The 22,091-nt window shown below is 34.3% G+C and overlaps 1 protein-coding gene across 2 annotated transcripts in view; it reads right to left on the minus strand.

Moving 5' to 3' along the window:
* Positions 1–8,998: 8,998 nt before the first annotated feature.
* Positions 8,999–22,091, minus strand: part of CDH18 (cadherin 18) — a 403,581-nt gene continuing 390,488 nt past the window's right edge. The window contains exons 11-12 of one of the 2 annotated variants that reach the window (XM_006726862.3): positions 17,284–17,535; positions 8,999–9,692 (exon numbers count right to left, since the gene is read on the minus strand). In XM_006726862.3, coding sequence (XP_006726925.1) covers positions 9,202–9,692; positions 17,284–17,535 — 743 coding nt within the window. In that variant the 3' untranslated portion in view covers positions 8,999–9,201. The remainder of the gene's footprint in view (positions 9,693–17,283; positions 17,536–22,091) is intronic. The other variant, XM_031018262.2, reaches the window with a different exon arrangement.

The raw sequence follows: 22,091 nt of genomic DNA on the forward strand, positions 1-22,091 counted from the left end.
AGGTTTTATTTAAATTCTATTTAGTTAACATATATGGTAAAATTGGTTTAGGTGCGTTAATATTCTTAACTTACTGGGTGCTAATGAAATGTACTGATATTAATTTCCTCAAAAGGAAGCTATGTTTTATGAAAATAAGTGTTTCTTTTCCTATATATAGAATATGAAGTTTTATTGTCTGGCAATAAAGCAGCCCTTAATAAATCATTTTTAATTTTACTCAATCCCTCCTTAGATAGGAACATTCTTCTTTGATTGAAATTAGAGGATAGACTATTATCTACTGGAGATACAACAATATCACAATCAATAATGTATAAATAACAATCAACAACCAGTTTTTCTTGGGGTGTGGGTCAAATGGAGAGGAAAATAGAATTTAAAGGAGATGTTAGGTTTGCTTCTATATTCTGGATCATATCTATTCTATTTAAGAATTTGCAAGCACTGAGTGACATTAGACTGTTTATTATTCTGGGTGTTCATTAATTATTTTATAATAGCATAGTGTTATTGAACATGATAGAGTCCCTGTAATTTTCCTCAAAGAGGTCCCAGACATCATAGAAGTGTGTTTCTTTGATCATGCAAAATATATTCCATGGCTATGCTAATGAGTTTTGTTTCCCTTGAATTTTAAAAGTTTTTATAAACTGCCAAATATCCTTGCACTAAACATTTTTATTGTTTTTTCAAAAAATCCCAAGAACTAATTTTCACATTTTTAAATAATTATGTAATAAGAGAGACTGGTGTTTATAAAAAAATATTCTGAAACAGAGAAGTCAATATAGTGTATGTATAATTCATAATTTTAATTTATTAGTCTAATCTTAGATTTTTATGAGCAAAAGGTATTGAGGGAAATCTAATCCATACAGTTAAATAGAGATCATAATTTCCTTTGTCCTCTGCATGGTGAAAGGAAGAATCCAATGGGTAAACATTAGAACGGCTCTTTTTTTTTTTTTTTTTTGGCCTCCTCAGATGGAGAATGCATCTTTGTGCTTACACTGTGATGAAAATATGCAAAGCCTTTATTCCTGTATTATATAACCAAAGTCATAATTTTCTGAGGCCAGAGACTGGGGAAGATTGAGGGTGCAAAAAAAGAAACCACAATAATAAGATTAATCAATCTGCCAAGGACTATACTCATTTCTGTGTTTTATTTTTGCTTTTTTATTTTATTTTTTTAAAAGATTTATTTATTGGGGCACCTGGGTGACTCAGTGGTTTAAGTGCCTGCCTTTAGCTCAGGTCATGAACCCAGGGTCCTGGGATGGAGCGAGCCCTGCATCCGGGTCCTGGGATGAGCTCTGCTTCAGGCTGGCTCCCTGCTCATCAGCGAGTCTGCTTCTCCCTCTCCCTCTGCTCCTCCCCCAACTCTTGATCTTGCACTCTCTCTCTCTCTTTCTCAAATAAATAAATAAAACCTTAAAAGATTTATTTATTTACTTTAGAGAGAGAGAGCATGCACAAGCGCAGGGAGGGAAAGAGGGAGAGGGAACGAATCTCAAGCTGAGTCCCTGCTGAGCATAGAGCACATGACTCATGAGATTCTGACCTGAGTTGAAACCACGAGTTAGACAACCAACTGAGCCACCCAGACACCCCTCATTTCTGTGTTTTATACACAAAATCACATCTGGTATTCCTAACAATTTTGCGAGATAAGTATAAAGGTATTATTATTTCTATTTTAAATTGTAGGATAATTTAAACAATGTTTGACATTTAAACTTATACAAGTACTTTCAGTCAAGATTCCTAACTACGTGTTCTGAATCCTAGATTCTTAAACCTAAGGGTTTCTTTTCCCTCTAATATTGTCCTGTTTCATATTTTAACTCAAGACACTGAGTAGGAATCAAGAAAGTTGAGTTGTGACCTGGTTTTCTCAAGACAGTTTGTCCCAGCAAAGAATTTCACTGTCCTGTATCCTTGATTCTTTCAAATTGAAATTGAGACAGCTGAGGACAGGTGGAACAGGTGACTAATTTAAGACTGGCGAGGTGAAAGAAAATGATAAATGTTGGCAGGAGGCAGGGGAAGGAGTGCATATATCTGCATGCCTCAGAAATAATATTCTGAGGAGAACTTAATGAAATATAAATTAAAAAAAGTTTAAGCACTGTACCTCAGCCTAATCTATTAGATACAATTAAAAGTAATTTGTAATGTGGTGTTTTATTGATATGCTAATTGTCATATACTATCATTGTGTGATCAATGAGAAACATGAGCAATAAGAAACAAAACATAACTTAGGTGATGAAATTTGGGAGATTTACTCAGTGTTAGCTCTTCTGGAAAACCAATTATCTAAGTTTTCTTTTAAATGAAGGCAAGGGTATCGATCAAATTATAGTTGTTTTTTGAAAATGATAATTATATTTTAAAGATTTGAAGTGTGATATTGGAAACATACTTTGCAAAGAATAAAGCATTAGTTTAATTTGATTGATACTTTCAATGTTTTAGGACATATATTCAAAGTCTTTTGAAATATTTTAAATAAATTTCACATGAACAAAAATGACTTCCCCCCCCACAGCCCCCTGCTATCTTTTAAAGAATGAAGATAAAATGAATTCCAAGAGTCTAGAAATGTACAGTGTTTCAAGAACTACAAAACAAAATCACATCATGGAAGGAAACCTCAAGCTCAAAAAGTGACCTTCCACAGGGTATTTTTCTGAATGCAATTTTCTTTTATTACTTTTTGGTGAGGAAGAGCATGATTAGTGACAGAGGGGGAGAAAATGCGTTGAAAATCAAAACCCTGAAAATAACATGATAACTACTTTCTATTTCTGAAAAACATTTTCTTGAATTTGTTCTGAAAAATACATGAAATATAGAAATTGCTCAAACATAGCTATTCAAGGGTTTTAAAAAAAGGCAAGTTGATGCGAAAGAAGAAAAAGTGAGACATAGAAGATATAAAAATAGGGATTTCAGGCTAAGTCTACCTATGATATTAACAAATTATTTAATCTTATGTTGTATGATAGCCACTTTTTAAAAATAAATCCAAATGTAAATTTATATACAATGAAACACTAGAGTTTATGACATCTCTTAAGTATTAAAAATAATTATTAAAAATAACTGATACAGTATTAATAAGGCCTCAGCTCAGTCTTTGGCATTTGAATATTTGTTTTTTATTTTAAAATATTTTTATACCTAAAACAAAGATTATAGAAGATAGACACATTTATCCAGTTAAGAATAAATTCATATGAATAGATACTGTTCTTAAAAGTATATTTCTTGCCCTCATTTTAATTTATTATTATTATAATGAATAAATTGATAAAATAAAATGACTCCAACAATCAAACCTGAAATGTACATCACCTTGGCTTTTTTTCTCAAGATATATTCCTAAAATAAGTAGTTATACTTTGGAAATGATGAGTCTACTCTTTCTTCTGTAGGTGTATGTAACTCTAGAGTCTTTCTTTACTCTATCTTCACTGAATGATAGACATCAATAAAAGACTCAGATATCTAAAAGGGAACTCTGGCCACTGTCCCTCTCTTGTTTTGGGGAAAAATAAATTCAATGACACTGGTTAAAAAGTAAGTTTCATTCAATCACCCTAATCTAAATCCAACTTTGCTTAACATCTTGCATTATTTCCCTGCATGAATCCTCTATTCCATACAGAATAATCTACCTTTGTACGTTTGTCTACACTGTCCCCTTTGCTTCTACTTCTCCCTGAACTGTACCATTCCTCTGTCCTATAGAGTAACTCCAGTTTTGCTCCACGTAGACACAGTATTGACACAGTTTCAATGGGATCCTGGGGCCTTTCCCAACATTGTATCCAAACCTATTTTAGAACGCTTGCCACTTTTTGCTTTGTATTAAATCCTCTATAACTTTTTATATGTAGGTCTTACCTCTGAAGTGAGACTCTAATTTCACTGATGATAATCCCTACCACCAAGATATTTTTTTCACATCCCTTTCAGTGCCTGAAATAGTATCTTACATGTAGTGCATGATTAGAAGAACTTACTCAATTAATAAATGTTAGATAGTGTGAATTTCTGTTTGAAATTAAGGCATTTGAAAAAGTACTTTGAAAAGAATAGATGATTTACAGTAAGAATTTGATGCATTTGACACATGAAAAATTGACTTGATGAAATTATTTGGGTGACACTAACTATCATGGTCCATTTTCCTACTTCCAAAGCTAATATTGCTAGGCAGTAAGACTAAACCATTTGGTGAACCCACTTTAATCTATAAATGGCACATGCATTCTTCACAGGATATAATTTTGGGAGTCCTTAAATGCCTATTTTCTCCATTCACTTTCACCTAAGTCTTTAAAAACGAATCATTACTGAAATAGATTTGATGCTTTTGTACTTTTGAAAAGTAAAGATCCCTCATTTCTGTAGACTCAGCAAAGTGGATAAATAAAATCATTCCTTACTAGCCTAAGAGCACTTTTTTTTTTTCTGTATCAATGCTCCAAAGAAGAATGTGTTCTGTTATCCTCTCATCTCTACCTTATTTAAAAACAACAAAACTACATCTTTCATCGCTATAAGTCAAAGTTAAGAATACAACTTTTGACATGTTAAAGAGTGTTCATATTCATATTTTCACTTTAAAATGTTGTATTTGGAATCTTTGAAAAAGAGAGTGGGTTCTGTACTAGTTTTATTTTCAAATGGTTGCGAGCTACTTTTGCCTGTAGGGTTTATGAGATTTCTAATTTTACATTGCAAAAAAATTTACCTTCTGCAGATGAAGTAGAAAATAAAAGTTGAAATGGTTTGTTTCCTTCAGATAATATTTAATTTGCTCTTAATCCTAAAGGATAAAAAAGAGAGAGAGAAAATTTGAATTCAAGTCACATTTCTCCCAAGAACCATTCTGAGATTTCTTCTATTCTCAAAATTGAAAGCCAAGTGAGTTAATTGAATGTTATCATACCTTGAAGCTAAGTACAATTTCAGTTTGAAATATGGGACTCTTTCCTCTTCCCGGAATAATCAGCTTTAGAGTTCTAATTTGTTGAATAGCTAATCAAACACTGTCCACACTAAAAAGCAAAAAGACTTACCCAAAAGTTTTGGATATATGCATGCCCCAGGATACCTATTACCATGCTCAGTTAACTAGCACTTCTTGATGGCTGTTGAAATGAATGAGTCTACCTGAATTTTGGTTTGTTTTCCCTATATATTCAGCTAACCCAAAAAGAAGAAAACAAATCAAACGTATGGATGCAGGTTGATAAGAACAAATTAAACTAATTGTGTATTTAAGCTTTCTACATTGCTAAAAATGGTGGACTCAATACATCTTCCTCCTTCTACCCATATCTCTGACTATACTGTGCGGTATACAAAGTATCTAAGTCAAAGCACTTGTTAGTATTTAATAGCTGCACTGTGTCCATTAAATCCTCACTTGTAAAATTTGGATTTATAACTAATAATTTTGTCTGCTCTGTGTAAGCACACCTGTGAATCAGCTCTCATCATTGACCGTACTGAAGGTTAGCCTGAGGCTGGATACAAAATAAAGGTTAAAAACTGTTCATTAACTTCCAGGTAAATTGTTCATATGTTGGGTACTAAAATTTTGTATACACCACATAATTGGATCATATCAATACTATTTTGAATATTCTTTTATTCTTCAAATATTTTTCAAGAAGACATATATGTTTCTACATGTTTGTGTGTGTGTTATGTGAATGCAATTTCTCTCAGAATATTTTTTTTCTTATACCAGGTTATAGAAAATCATAAGTTAACTTTTTAGAGTCTTATTTTAAGGATAATTTTGTCTTCAATCTCCACTTCAGATCTGTGTTTATACAGATTTATCATAGAAAGACTTTCTGATGATACATCTTTAGTGATTCCTGCAAGATCTATTAATTTCCCAGTGTTTGCACAAAGAATACTTGGAATTTAAAAATTCTTGTAAAAAACACCTTGGATAAAAAATTATCATAATTGTTTATATTTCCTCTAACTAGCAGCCACCATTTTGTATAGGGATGGTCTGTAGGAAACTATTTTATTAGAAATAAGTAAGTTGATTTCGAAGTTATATTTTATTTAGATCTGTAAGTATCAACTAACGCTTACAAAATGTGTTGTTCGAGACACAAGTGACTCCACAGCTGATTCTATATGGAATCACATATGATTCCATAGCTAATTATCTGTGATTACTGAATACTCAAGAGTTGATATGTAAACTCTTTGCCCACTAAAGTCTTTGAGAATTTTCTTCCAACACTGACAACTGGAGTTCTTAAAGCAAGATATTAAGTATTAGGATGACTTCAATCTATTTGCAGAACATTTATATATCATTATTTTTTTTCTTGACTCAAAGTAGCAGAATTTTAAAAATGAGATTTAATCCATATTTACAATAATAATATAATTGCCTAGTTTCAGAGTTCATATAAAATATAACACTTGGAATGCTTTCATTAACAAAATTCTAGGATAAATCAACACAGAAACATAGTATTTCAGGACTACAGAAGTTCCATTTTCCTCCATATTATATTTAACATTAGGGGCTTAGAAACAATCCATTATCATTATAATGTATAATTAAAATTAGTTGGATCTGAGGTGTTTTTTTCATATAATAAGGGAAATACTTTCATACTCAAAACACATGCAGAGGACCTTGGCTTTTATGTAAATGATTAAATGTACACATACATTTTCAGCTTTCAAGCCCTCTTGAAATCTATAAATGGCACATGCATTCTTCACAGGATATAATTTTGGGAGTCCTTAAATGCCTATTTTCTCCATTCACTTTCACCTAAGTCTTTAAAAACGTAAAGTTTTTACGTTTGAAAGTTACCTGTAACATCTGTAAAGTTACCAGGTGAGTATTAACAAAACAAACCAAACCAAACAAAATAAAATAAAAGCCATGAACAGTTTATCTAAAATATAAATCCAAAGCCTAATGTAATGGAGTTCCCAAACCTGACCTTCCTGCTCCTCTTTGCATAGGAAAGTCCTAACACCAACATCCACAGTAGTTCTCCAAAGGTGTACCCTTATTTCAGGGTGAATGTGGTCCAACATTAGTATAATCGGAGTATGTGTCTCCAGAAGTTATTCCCCAAAACCCCTGAGTGTTTTTTTCTGATACAGCTTTATACTGCAATGCATAGCATTATGATATAAAAAAATGATAAAGCAGCATCTGGAAAGCTACAATGTGGTAAAAAACTTAAAAAAATTTTATTCCTCAGGCTTAGAACACATGTTGAGAATTATTCAAATTAAGCTTACTTACTTCCCATACCTTGAAACTGAAATATAATAGCATAGGGCAATTGCAAACAGAGGCAAAATTTAAAATTTTGCACATAGGTGGAATCAGACAGAAAATGCCATGAACATTTGAGGACACTTGATTATGAGAAATTCAAAGAGTAAAGGAAAAATTCCTCCTTGAGATAATTCTTAATTTGTGGGTTTCAAAATTCCAATCTATCTGAAATACATAAATATGGTAATTTTTGGAGAATAGGACCATTATTCTTATTTTAAGACCAATAGCAACAACAGCAAAATATTATCTAAACCATTTTAGGAAAAAAAAAAAGAACAAGAGATTTGAAGAAAATTAGTTTATTTGGGAAAATATCAAAATAATTAAACTTGTGTATTATGTTTAGTTAGCAGTTGCTACAGTGTTGAAGGTTTTATGAAATTCTCTCATGATAATATACTTTATTCAAAATGTATGTAACTATATATTTGTAAGCTAACAGAATTAGAAAATTAGTGTCTGCAAGCCTTTACATAACAGAACACTTTGCAGTTGGCAAAGCATTTTTACAGATGCTTCTTGATCCTCACACAACCCTGTGAGACAGGCAGGGAGTCTTTACCATCTTTATTTTGCTGTTTGGGACCCTGAAGCTCAGAGACTTTGAGGCACGTTTCCAAGGATAATAAGTGTGAATCTCCTATTTTTTTTTTTTTTTTGCTTCAGTTTTATATATTTTCCTGTAGATCCCAAACAGATAAGGGCTAAGCAGTCAGTGAGATGGGGACAATCTGAACCTGTGTAAAGGAATAAAGGTAAGTCAATCCAAGGTCTACAAGATTTATGTAAATTGGAGTATCATCTTTTCAGATTACATTGTTATCATGTGAGGTACATATTTTCGATGACTACTCATGCTTTATAAGTAAGCAAATTAGACTGAAGTATAAACCAACCATCAAAATGTCCAACAACTAATTTTAGGTATTGGCAGGATCAAAACTGCTGATGTAAATGTCTTAAAACAAATGGGATGGAATAAATCATTGAATTTTCCAACGTTTTATACAGGATAAGGTTTGTGACTATTTTTCAAATTAAATCTTTCCCTGACATATCAGATTATCTGAGTATATCTTAGTTAAACCATTCATTCTATCCATAAAAAAAAGGGGGGGGTCTTTTGTTAAAAGAAAGGAGGGCAGGCATGACAGAGACTATGGTCTCTGTGCTTCAGAGCAGTGCACAATGGGTGCACAGAAGTTGCATACATTATAGTGCAAGCAGCAAATCCCCATGCTCCATCAATTTTGTATGGAGAAAAGAAGTGGGGAGGGCAAAGGAAAATGGTGCATACAAGTCCATGATGGAATGACCTGGTATACTGGATATACCTCATGTCATTTGAACACAAGACAATGCTAATAAGATCTGTCACAATAACAGAGTGTGGGTCTCAAGAGTCCACACAGAAAAGTGGAAAAAGAGGTCCCGATTACCTGCACAAGTTTCATTCCGTAGTGTACCACCCCTAGTCATAAGTGATTTTGAATCTTTCTGTTTAGTTTTGCTTTTTGAAAAGAAATCACAAAATATTGAAACAAATATCATCGTTTGGCTTAATTCAGGTATTCTTAATTAAACAGTACCACAGACTTTATTGAGCAATTGAAAATATACACAAGGAACAATAGCTTTTTCTCTGTATTTTTTTAATTTGACTGTCTTCTGATTAAATAACCCAGTTTCAATCATGAAAAGGGCACTTGTTTCTACAGTAGCTGTATACAGCTTGCTCAGTTCCAAGTATTGTCTCCACTCTTCTTCCTTGCCATTGCTGAGGTTATATCTCCACTTGCTCAGGAAGCAAATTCTAGAAGGTTGCAAGAATTAACCCCCTAAGTTGTTCTTTCAGATTCTATTTCTCCATAGAGTTCAGCTAACTTTTTAAATTCGGGTCCCCAGTCTCCAAGGTAGTGATAATCCTGGTCTGATTGTGTGGTTGCTGAATCCAGTGAGCTGATGGACCCAGCCTCTGATCTCTGACCTTCATAGGCATAAGTCTGAAGAGAGTCATAAGGGGGGACACTGGGGTCTAGGTCGGCTTCTGCCAGTTTTTGCTTAATAAATTCCTGAACATCTATGCTTTCCAGGGTGGACAATGTCTGGTGTCTGGGGGTGAGTTTCACTTCAGGTCTGATATCTCTCCGATACTTGAGCTCCTCAGCAGCAGATGGATTCCTCAAGGCTGTGATGTCAAAGGCCTCGGTGTCTTCCTCACCGCCACCCTCATCATCGTAGGTGACCACATTCTCCCGCACGTCCTCCTCAGAGATGATTAGGGGCTCTTTTTTGCTGCGTCTCAAGGTGATAAAAAGTACCACAATTGCTGAAGAAAAATGGAAAGAGGATGGAGAGTTAGCAAAAAGGAAGGAAGTTCTTGGAGATTTGACATCAGCAACTACATTCCATTTAGGCTTGCATTGTAACACAATCTTGATCTCTGCACTCTCTGGGTAACAGTTGGAGAGTTTTTTAAAATCTCAAGGAATGTGAAAAATGATTCTCTCTATAAGGCCTTGGGAATCATTGATCTTCTCTAGAAAAACATAATATTCTCATTTGTCACACTTATGCATTCAGGATTCCTGGCTCACTGTGGTCTATCATCCAGTCTTCACATTGAGGGAAACAGATGATGGAAGAGTATATGGAATTTTGCCTGGAGGAATAATGCTGAGTGTTGTTCTGTGTATAGATTCTAGGCAGATACACTAAAGGAGGGATATTTTAAGTTTCTGTTAAATAGGAAGAAGGAGCCCCTACCTTAAACCCTTTACTTTTGATGCTTTGTAGGAAACCAAAGCAGGTATATTTTACATGGTTGATCTCTTTTGCCCATTATCTTTTAGAATACTATTATCAGGCATTAATAATTGCATGTATCTATCAAGCTGCACAAAAGATGTTATTTTATTTGTACCTAACTTATGTTTCAGAGGAATTTTTCAGGTTACCAAATGTTTTTTACATAACTTCTTGATTTAATCCCCCCAGCAAAGTATGGGTTTCCTCAAGGAAACTGAGGCTCCAGAGAAATTACATAAATAACTAAGATCCAACTCTAAGATTGCACAAATGGCAGATGGAAGAACTTAGACTATAATCTATGACTTCTCACACCAAAGGTGATGAAGCTTCCATTATCATAATCCATTTTGTTTTTTAAAAAATATGGAACAAGGAACTGAGTTGGGTATGTGGGTTATTACCAGTAATGTCACAACCATTAGATGAAATGATGTAAATGGATCTTGGGCACTTTGCTTTGGCTGTTTCTCATGTATTTTCAAATCTTTCTATTTGATGATACTAAGCCATTACTAAATAGAAAGAATTACCTCACTTCTACTTTGTGCTATTAAGCCCAATATTCTTTACTTCAGCTCTACAGAATGTTCTTGGCCAGCTGATAATCTAGGTTTTATGATAGCAATTTTTAGTGCATTGTTATTTTAAACATTCTTTACAATATAGTAATCAAAGAAGTACATTCAAAAGGCATGTACATATGTGTACATATATGTGTATAGATATATATATGCATAACATAAATATACATATATAGAAACAGTTTTTATATATATAGCATGTGACATACTTTTGCTATATGCACACACATACAAATATACACCCACAGACATATATTTTTACCTGAAATTCACATTTCTATATTGTATTTTATCTATTTCTATATACTGTATTTTATCTGGCAACCTTGCTGATATGTATCTTTAACAAATACTTGTAAAGCAAACAAACACCAGGTTAGCTATTCTCTGATAAAGAACATAGCTGGTACCCTAGAAATTGACCTTTTACCTCATACCTCTAAAAAGTACCTTCTCTTACTATATCGTTATCGTTTCCTTGTTTCTCTTTATAATTTAACCCATTTTATGCATATCCCTAAATGATATAATAAATGAGCCTTGCCTATTTTTAAACTAGATAAAACAGTGTATATGTAGTTTGAAGACAACAATAGAAAGAGGAAAAGGAGATTTTCAAGCCAGAAATACAAAGGACAATTATCAGAGAGTTTACTACACATGGAAAGAGATGGTCACAATGTACTGGAGAGTCTAATTTTGCAGAGAAAGGGCAAGTGAGCACCTATGGGAATGAAGAAACAAACAAACAAAAAGACAAAACACCCATAGAAAGGGCTAGAAAATCATCTTGAAAAGTATGGAAAAAAAGGACTCAGTAATGGCAGAATTGAATGAGAGAGATTATGGCAGACATGGGGAAACAGTGAGTCACTGTGTCTGGAGTGATTATAGAAACCTGAAAATGAAATGCAGATGCCATATGTTGCCCTGCTTCACCAATATTATGCTATTTATTTATTTATTTATCTATCTAAGATTTTTTTTTTAAGATTTTATTTATTCATTTGAGACACAGAGATACAGAGAGAGAGAGAGCATGAGCAGTGGGAGAGGCAGAGGGAGAGGGAGAAGCAGACTCCCTGCTGAGCCAGGAGCCCGATGTGGGACTCGATCCCAGGACCCTGGGATCATGACCTGAGCTGAAGGCAGACGCTTAACCATCTGAGCCACCCAGGCGCCCAAGATTTTTATTTTTAAGTAATCTCTATACCCAACATGGGGCTCTAACGTGAAACTGCGAGATCAAGAATCACATGCTCTACTGACTGAGCCAGCCAGGCACCCCTGAATATTATGCTATATAAAAATAGTTTCTCAAATATGCTACTTATACTTCAAAGACATTATCTAATATAGCACCTTATTTTTAGAAAGAAAAAAAAGACTTTTGCTGAATGTAGCAAATATGCATCTAATACTTTACTATTCTTTTTAAAGATTTACTCATTTATTTTGAGAGAGAGAGAGATTGGGGGAGGGGCAAAGGGGAGGAAAAGAGAATCCCAAGCAGACTCTCTGCTGAGCACAGAGCTTGACAGAGGGTTTGATCCCAGGACCCTGAGCAGAAATCAAGAGCAGGCCCTTAACCTACTGAGCCACCAAGCTGCCCCAATACCTTACTATTTATTTCAGTGTAAAACCAGCTTAGGGCATTCTAATTCAAAACCCCAAACAGCATCCCCAAGTAACTCATTCCATTCCATTCAGAGGTTTAGATTTATCATCCATTATATATTTTTGCTCCTCTTTATGATTAAGTAAGGAGGTTGTTCTAAATTAAAACATCTATTTCTACAGACTTTTTTATAGTAAAATATCTTACTTTTGTCAATAAATGAGGTTATTTTTCTTTATGTTAAAACGGTTGATTGTTGATTTCAAGGGAGTTTATGTGCATGCATAGCAGGGAGAATGTGATCAATATTATTATTAAAGTATGGAGGTAATTTGTATCCTTCCACAATATCAGTGCCATATTTGCCTAATGAAATACAGGGGATAAAGCTGGGATTATTGTGATGATAGCTCATATTTACTTATTTTCCCAAATTAAAAAATATTCCTGATATATTTTGATTCAAAATATAGATATTAATTAAGTTTGAACTTTGAGGTTTTACATCTATCTCTTTCCTAGGCATGGACAGTCATTTGCCAGTGACCAATGATTTCTAGATTTATTTCATATCTATTTAATATATCAACATATGATTAACCATATAATCTGGGACATTTTTGAGAGTGAAAGGGGATTTCATTTACAATTACTCCAGGACATCAGGGCAAATATGGACATGTGGTCCCTCTAGTCAAAGGTAACTTTAAAGAAACTCAGAGAAGAATGTGGAAACACAGATAATAAGGTGTTTTTCCAGTGAATTGCTTTATATTCATGTTTGTTCAGTAGATGTTTCTGGAGCAAATGGTACACAGTAGATACTCTGTGGACTAACACAAGAATAATCTCTGTGAAAGTGATGATACAGCATAACCTCACTAGGAAAATAATGTTTAAATACAGTTTTAAGTCAGCTTATGGTCATTAATAATACCAAACACCTAATTTTGCTTGATAATAATTTTTAACGTTCGAAAGCCAAACTAAATGTTTGTAAAAAAAAAATCCCCAAACCCAATATATTTTAGAGAATGAAGATAACAATTACACACATAGCTTTGAGAGTTAAACTCTTTTTAAAACTGGCAGTCAAATGAGTATATTCACATGACTCCCCTCCCTCCACAGTCTATCAACCCATACATGTGAAACAAGGTACCTCTTCTTAAAGTGGGTCATCTGGGAAGAGATAATTTGACAGAGCCATGGCATTGTAAAATAAATGAGATACAGTGCTTATCCCTTTGTTCAAAATTATATAAGATTTTCAGTATTTTGAAATTTTATATAATCTGGGTTGAAATATTAAACTGTAGTATTTGGGGAGGATTTTATTCTAATGACTATTGTATCCTTGGTTAGTATATTTCTTTTTCTTCTCTGAGTTTGGTTAGAATTTTAAATCCATTTTATTCTTTTTATTTAAGAAACAAAATGAATTTATTGAGTTTTATTCATGAAAGAATTCCAATTTGGGGAAACATTTTTATATTTCCTTTCTCATATCATTCTACTCATTCATATATTAATTTATTTATCCATGATTCCAAAGTGCTTGGAGTTCTAAAGGGTTTTGAGTTTTTGTAACTTGAACTGTCATACAGCCTGCATTTGAATACATTATATACTGACTCCCAACATATTTCCCCAAAATACTTTCCTTAGCAGATATTTTTTTTTATCCATAAATATAACTTCATTCTTTTTCATACCATCATATGTTGATACTAAGTTTGGCAGAAATGAGGTGGCCCAAGTCAGGGAGATTACTTTTATTAGCTCCTGCCCTGCTATTGGTCATACCAGTTAATGGTGTTTCTCACTGAAACTTACTTTTTCAAACCAAGGGGAACCCACAGAGTCACGTGAGATAGCTCAGCTGACAAGCAGGTTGGCACTTCTCTCCTCACCGATTCTACCTTTGCTCCTAGTCCCTCACTCCCCTCACATCAAATCTACCCTGATCTTCATTGATTAGGAAATTTATATCCAAGAGTAGGAACAATCCAGGTGATGGACTCATCTAAGTCACCTTCTTATATGTGATGTGTGGACTGAAGGGCAGGTGACAGAGGCCTGATTCAGAGCCTGACTCAATGGTTTATTGCACTAAGTGTGATTTAGGCTTGCTCTGACAACTGCTCTGGACCATCTCACAAGGGATAGGATGAGGTTGGGAAAGAAATGTCAGATCCCTGGAAGGGAAAGAGAACTCCAGTTATCCCTCCTCTAGCACCAAATTCTGATTGCATCGTGAAGGCTCACCCTAAATTCTCTCCCATTCATCCCATCAGAAAAGGATCTTAAAAAGGTAATCCTGACAAATCATAACCTGACTCACAATGTGCACATGTACCATTCAAAGTAAGGCCCACTGGTTTTCAGGCACCAATTTCAGATAATCAATATACACATAGATGGAGTCTATAAGAAAACATAAATAAGCACCACAACATTTTATAGATGACTCTAAGGTTCTTCACTAGTTGATACTTTATTTTTATAGATTTATAAATAGAAATAAGAGACTGAACAGGTCGCCTGAGATCATACAGTTAATTAGTAGCAAAACTAGGGCTGGGTTTATACAAGTCATTTTCACACACAGCTGATAATCAGAACATTTTTCAATATTAAAGTATTAATTTCACAATTTGTTTAGCTATTAGTTTTTAATGTCATTTCAGAATCACAAAAAGTTCTAAAATAAAGTTTTGCTACTTCTGGTGTTGCTGATATTTTCCTTGAAAATTGTGAGCTTGCACGTTAACAAACATTATTTTAAAGTTACAAATGACTACATTCTGAGTCTGTTGGCTAGGTATCTTCTGAATAACAATAAAAACCCTTACAAGTGTCATCAAAAATAAAAATTACATCATAAGTAATGATTGTTTAAGCCCAAACTTATGAAATGATTCTGCAACCTTTGCATAAAACTGTAGAAACCACTTTGAGTTTCAAAAAAAATTGAAGGAGTAAACATGTTAAATAGCACCTCTGTTTTTTTAGTCCTATGGGAGAGCATAAAATTTAGAATGCTCTCTTGTTTACCCCAAAGGAGAAACAACATTTTTATAAAATCTATTAAAGGGAAGTATTGTTTCATGAAATAATGTTATTTTACATAATATACCTTAAATGTACCTGTATATTAACATTTTTCAATTAAGTTTTTAAGTCTTTACTTTAGTATATAAAAATGGTTTGATAGTGATAGATGAAAATAAAAGGCAAAGATAAGTGACTACTTTGAATGAACTATCTTTCAGAATCAGTACTTTGGAAGAACTTACACTAAAGTCACTGGATTCTATTCTTTGTGGTTTAGGTTAGGAACTCTGGAGGGATCAATATTTGTTCTTGCTTTATTTTATTTTCCGTTTTTGTTTTGTTTGTGAGTTTCTGTTTTAATTTTCAAACACAAAAAAGGTAATACGTAACTGTCTAAAGCAAATAACAGTTGTAACCAATTAATACATAAGGAAATAAAATTCAGAAAGCCTAATTTTCCTAGCTTTCTTCACCTTGAATCTACTGTAAGACTACACCACCGTGAAATACTTCCAGTGGTGGGGCACTGAACCTCCATGCTCCTCTTGCTAAGTGCAATGGGTACATTTATTTTTTTTTAATTTTTTAAGATTTTTTACTTATTTATTTGAGAGAGAGAGAGTGCACGAGCAGGGGACGGAGGAGAGGCAAAGAGCAAGGGATAAGCAGACTCCCAGCTGAGCAGGGAGCCCAATGGGGGGGCTTGTTCCTGGGATCATAACCTGAGCTGAAGGCAGAAGCTTAATTGACTGAGCCACCCAGGTGCCCCTGATACATTTAGATACACAATTTATTTAACCTCAGAGCAGCTTTTGACACTGTTGAATGCTCTGTCCTCTTTGATATACATTTTTTTCCTTTGACTTTGATCACATCATACTTTACTCTTATTCCTCCTTCTTCTCTGACTTTCCCTTCACTCTGTCCTGTTATGGCATCCTTCTTGATGCAGTGACCACTCTGGAACTCATCACAGCTCAGCCTTGTTTATTATCTCTCTCTTTAGATTTTCCTGCTGTAGGGACCTTAATAAAGCACACCTCTCGTGCCCCCAGTTCAGTGAGGATCAGGGCCCACATTCAGCAAGAGATGAAAAGTCTTTTTTGATCTTGTGCTAACTCAGACAATATCTAATTTATCCAAGATCACTTTTTTTTTTTTTTTAATTTCAGCTACTTTATTTTTAGCCCTTGCCCTTGGAAACTTGTTCCAAGAAAAAGACACCATGTCATAAACATTAGATATTTGTTCACTGACATGAAATTATCAATGTTGTAGTTTTCAAAAGGAATCTCAGGAACTTCCAGTAAACATTTTGTTAAAATTTTGATAAAATTGATAAAAAATTTTCATCCAGGGATCTGCACCATCTTACCCAAGATCGCTTTTGATTCAGCTAACATTGATGATTAAATAATATTTTCAACTAATAGAAATTTCTACAAGAAATCTATTTTTCACTTGGTGTTTAGATTCATTTTAGAATGATATCACTATGTTCTTTGAAATAACTTATAAGAGCCCTTTTAATATGGTACTTAGATTTTTTAATATGAATTCTTTTTAAAATGGACCCTTCCCCAAAGGATTTCTCTCATAATCTATCCTTCCTTCTGGTATTTCAACTCTTTCATCAATTGTGAATCAAATTATTTCTAGATCAGCCATGGTATTGAGAAAGCTAATTAAAAGGAAGTCTAAACAGCTATATTTTGTGGTCCAAATTTTGTGTTCCTAATTTTTAAGTTCTGTCAAAATGACTGTCTTTCTCTCTCTTTTCCAAGGCACTGCTGGCCATCGTAGGGTACATTCCGAATCGCCATCATACAACATTAGGAGGCAGGATGACTTACCTAGGAGAATGACAACACACAGCAGAATAGCGATTAAGGCCCCTGTACTCAAGCCAGCCGAGGACAGGAATGCTTCCGCATGGCAGGTCCGCACGCGCCCATCTCTCTCGCATGCACAAACCCTGACGGTGAGGGTACTGCTGCTGCTGAGAGAGGGGATTCCACCATCAGAGATCATAATGGGGAGATAATACACATCCTGAATAGTTCGACTAAATCTCCTCCGCCTTGTCAGAATGCTGGCTGTGTTATCTATGACAGACATAAGCAAAACAAAATGTACTTAGTAAAGCCGCCATTCAAGATTCACATTTCCTTTAATGGATAAAATGGGGATGTGTGATTTTTTTTTTTTAATTTTAGTTTATGAAATGGACACAGGAACATGAAGGGCGATCATAAAGAGTGACTAATATATGTTCTTAAATTGAGATACTGACTTGAAAAAATTAATTGAGCCCAAACTAAAAGAGAAGGGGAAGAGTGGAGACAGAGGAGTGAAGAAGCAGTCAACATTTTGGACATGGACATAATAGCAAAAAGAGGGCCACTGGTATAGATGATAAATTACGAAGAGACCAGATCAATTGATAAACTTCTTCAGACTTAATTGTGATTTGAAGCATTCTTGTTATAGTAGGTGTACCATAGAAAATTAATGATGAATTAATCTAGTTAATTAATTAATCTAATTTGATCTTGTGCTAACAAGATAGAATAGTTAATTCTATTTTTTATGTACTTTTAAAATGCTATATATTACATTAAATGCCTGCATGGTCAATCTGTGGATTATAGATTTTGATCTATCCACACAACCTTTTAAGGGAGAAGATATTAAATTTCTAATTTTTTAGGAAAAATCATTTTTACTATAAATAATAATTTTTAAAAAAATAAGTAACCTGAGACCCAGAGGATAAATTGCCCAAAGTCATAGAGCTAGTGAATAATTAGGATACAACCTCAATAAATTCTAGAATCCTGCTCAAAACCACAATGTCAGACTGCCTTTTTACCCATTCATCTCTAATTATACTGAAGTTCTCAAGTGCACATAATATATGGTTATCTTAGTATTGTTATTCCTCATTCCAGCAAGTCTGTTGGCCAAAAGACCCTTCTGGTATGTACACTTAGAGGAGCTGTGCAGATTCCCCGCATGGAATAACTAGCTACCCTAGCTGTAGATTATCACCTGGCCCTTTGTTGCGTCCTTCTGGAGCAGCACATTGTCAATGACTCATTGCTCCAATGATATAAAGGTGGAGCCATTTCTACTGAATGTAGACATAGTGAACGACATGTTTAGTTCCAGAACGTTACTCTTGGGTCAGCTGTGAGGAATTAAATTTGCATAACAGCTCAATTTTTCACTCTGCTTCTTCCTCCCACTGCCCCACAGATGTTGATCTCAAGGACACACTCCTGTTAACAACCTGCCCTCTAAACCCCAGTTCAGAGTTGGCTTCCAGAGAACCTAACCTGCAACTACACCTATGAGTTAAGTATTTTTCACTAAAAAGTAAGTGAATCATTAAACAATTACATCTAGAAATTCTTTCATCTCATGACTTTTTTTTTCCTGAAAATTAGAATTCTGTTACATAGGAGTATGTTTAAGATAGTCATGATACAATAACCTACAGCTATGCTCTCTTGATTTTACAGGGCCAAATTAATGCAATAGAAAAATAATACATTTTTAAAATATTCAATGTAATACAGGTAATAAAACACACGAATCATATATATGTATTTCTAATCATATATACACACACACGATTATATATGTACACATATACATATAATTGAAGGCTTGTTATAGAGCATAAATAACCTAATGAGAAATTACAAAAGGTTTCTTACCCAGTAGAAAAGGAAAAAAATAATGTATCAATTGTCTATTCTGAAGCAAGTTGAGAATAGAGAAAGCAAAAAGCAGAAATCACATCATGTGTGTTGCATAACTAAAACAGTCACAAGCACTCTCCCAGAGACCTAAGCTTTGAGGAAGCACATCTCTTGGCTGTAGAATGTTGCACCATGATTTATATAGACTTGCCTATATGTACAGTTCTCTTGTCTAAGGCAAAGATATGAACTAAGTGTTCACAGGCACAAACATGTTTGAGAATCTCACTGCTGGCCTCTGAAGAAGAGAGGTAAGGTGCTGGTCCTTGATTTCAGTAAACATGATTAATAATGTAGAATGACCTAACATGCAATGGTAGGTGTGGACTCCCTTTTATAGCTCTGACCTAATGTTCACTTTACATTCTTAATCTGGAAGCATACTCTCTTTCAGAATAATTATTGGAAATGCAATCAGAAACATAATCAGAAATGAGGCGAAAGCCAGAAAACGTTTCTAGTACACCTTAGGTTCTTAAATAGAAAGCTCTTAGACACAGCAACATAAAAATATTTTTTTTTTTTTTTCCCAGCTGAAGTTTTGACTTCTGAAAAGAAAAGAGGATTCAGGAAGCAAAGAGCTTCCTCCCTAGAAAGACTTAGCAGAGCAGAATAATGAGCTCCTGAAAAGGGATATTGTGTATCTAACCAGAACTGCAAAAAATGTACTTGACTGAAGGCTCATTGAACTTGAACAAGAAAACTTTGAACTAAAATGAAAGAGGTAGGAAGATATATATGCATACATATACATATATATCTTATTTACTTTTATCTTATGTGCAGAGAACAAAATTTGTCTTGTTGAAACTGCAAAATTAGGTGTCAAAAGCAACAACAAATCTCTAAACTTGAAGTATAATTAAAGCAGTATAAACCAAGTGTTATAGAAAATCTTGACTTCGAAGTTGATAAAAAATTAATATGAGCTGAATAAAGGGCAAGTAGGATGGAACATCTGTGAATGAAAAGTGCTAATTATCAATGCCAAATAAAGGACAGTCTCTAATAACACACCCAAGTTTGGTTCTTAATTCTAATTCTCAATAGTTTGGATGAAGACAGAAGGTCATAGAACTCTTGGAAGCCAAGCAAATATATTTGGTTAGTATTGAAAAAGATATTGAAAAGCTAGCACAAAGACCTTAAACTAAAACAATATGAAACAAAGATGCATATTAGATGGTAAAAATATCATATAGGAGAGATCTTGAGTAACAGTGATTATTTTGCAATATATATCTCTGAAAGCAGAAATAAGGCCATAGGGAGGTCAAAAAAAAAAAAACTGAAACAGTCTTGCAATCATTCAATAAATGTATGGGATATCTATGCATCTCTTAATTGAGAAGACTGCACTGGAATACTGTGCATACTTTTGAGTCTCCTAGCTTAAAAGTGCTATTTTACCCCAATGGGTATTTTAGAAGACTTTGGGATGAGAAAAAAGTTAGAAAAATATTTCATATGAAGAGTCTTTGAAGCAATAGTGTGAAAATTCTACATATCCCATATGGATTCAGGTGACCAAAGGGTCTCAGAAAATGGCCAGAAAAATTGGGAAACTCTCTTAGTAATTCATGTCTTTCTGAATATAGTCCGTATATTCCTGATATTCCCAGCAACTATACCTTCAGTGTAATTTGGAAATAGCCTTGAATGTGGTTTAATCTTTCAAAACAGGTGACAGAGCATTCTTTATTTTGATATATATTCTATTTCTTTTTCTTAAAAGGATATGGGCACATACAGGAGGAGGTAGGGAGACTGCTGTGCATATGTAAGTTCTGACTCATGTAGACACTTTAAAAATAGTGAAAGAAGTGAGATTTGGAGTCCTTTGCAAAGCAATCATAAGAATAAAATTCATTTTGGAGCTCTAAGAACTCCAGGGATTTTTTTTTTTTATTTGACAGAGAGAGACACAGCGAGAGAGGGGACACAAGCAGGGGGAGTGGGAGCGGGAGAAGCAGGCTCCCTGCTGAGGAGGGAGCCCGATGCAGGACTCGATCCCAGAACCCCAGGATCAAGACCTGAGCTGAAGGCAGACGCTTAACGACTGAGCCACCCAGGCACCCAAACTTCAGGGAAATAACAGATTGATAATTCATAAAAAATTTTTACAGTAAAATATATTGTTGAATAGAGAGGTACACTTGCAACCTCTCTGTATCTACAGGGACAGAAGGCCACAGAATATGATACCACGATGCAAGTTGCATATTAGTTCTGGAATTCAGACATAATTTTCTGAAACTACTACTATGTGTCCTATATTTTTGTTTAAACTTTTTTTAAAGATTATTTATTTATTTAGAGAGAGAGCAGGGGGAGGGGCAAAGGGAGAGGGAGAGAGAATCTCCAGCAGACTCCACGCTGAATGTGGAGCCTGATGTGGGGATTGATCCCACAACCCTGAGATCATGACCTGAGCTGAAATCAAGAGTCAGATGCTTAGCCAACTGAGCCACCCAGGCGCCCCTTTTTGTTTAATATTTTGAGAGACCTTGAAAGATTCTAATCTCTGTGCTACTTGTGTAAACTGTAAAATAATTTAAGTTAAAATAGGGATGCTTTTTAAATACTCTCTGGTAAGTATATTTTGGTAAGTATTAAAACTATGTGTTCTTTAAAACACTTATAATATTAGACACCTAAACACTCCCTGCCATTTCATAGGATTCTTTGTCTGATAATGCAGGTATAAAGATATGCTTCAAGCATAGCCAACAGGCTATTAAAATAATATTTCCAAATCCGTCAGAATAGCAGAAGTGTTTGAGATCCCCAGATGTGGATCTCGAATTGAACTAAACTTTTTTTTTTTTAATCTGTCTGAAGTGAAAGCTAGGAAATAAAAACTTAATTTCACCAGACAGATAAATATGCATGAC

The sequence above is a fragment of the Leptonychotes weddellii genome, chromosome 7, assembly GCF_054177405.1.
Source record: "Leptonychotes weddellii isolate Sample4059 chromosome 7, ASM5417740v2, whole genome shotgun sequence".
Lineage (NCBI taxonomy): Eukaryota > Metazoa > Chordata > Mammalia > Carnivora > Phocidae > Leptonychotes > Leptonychotes weddellii.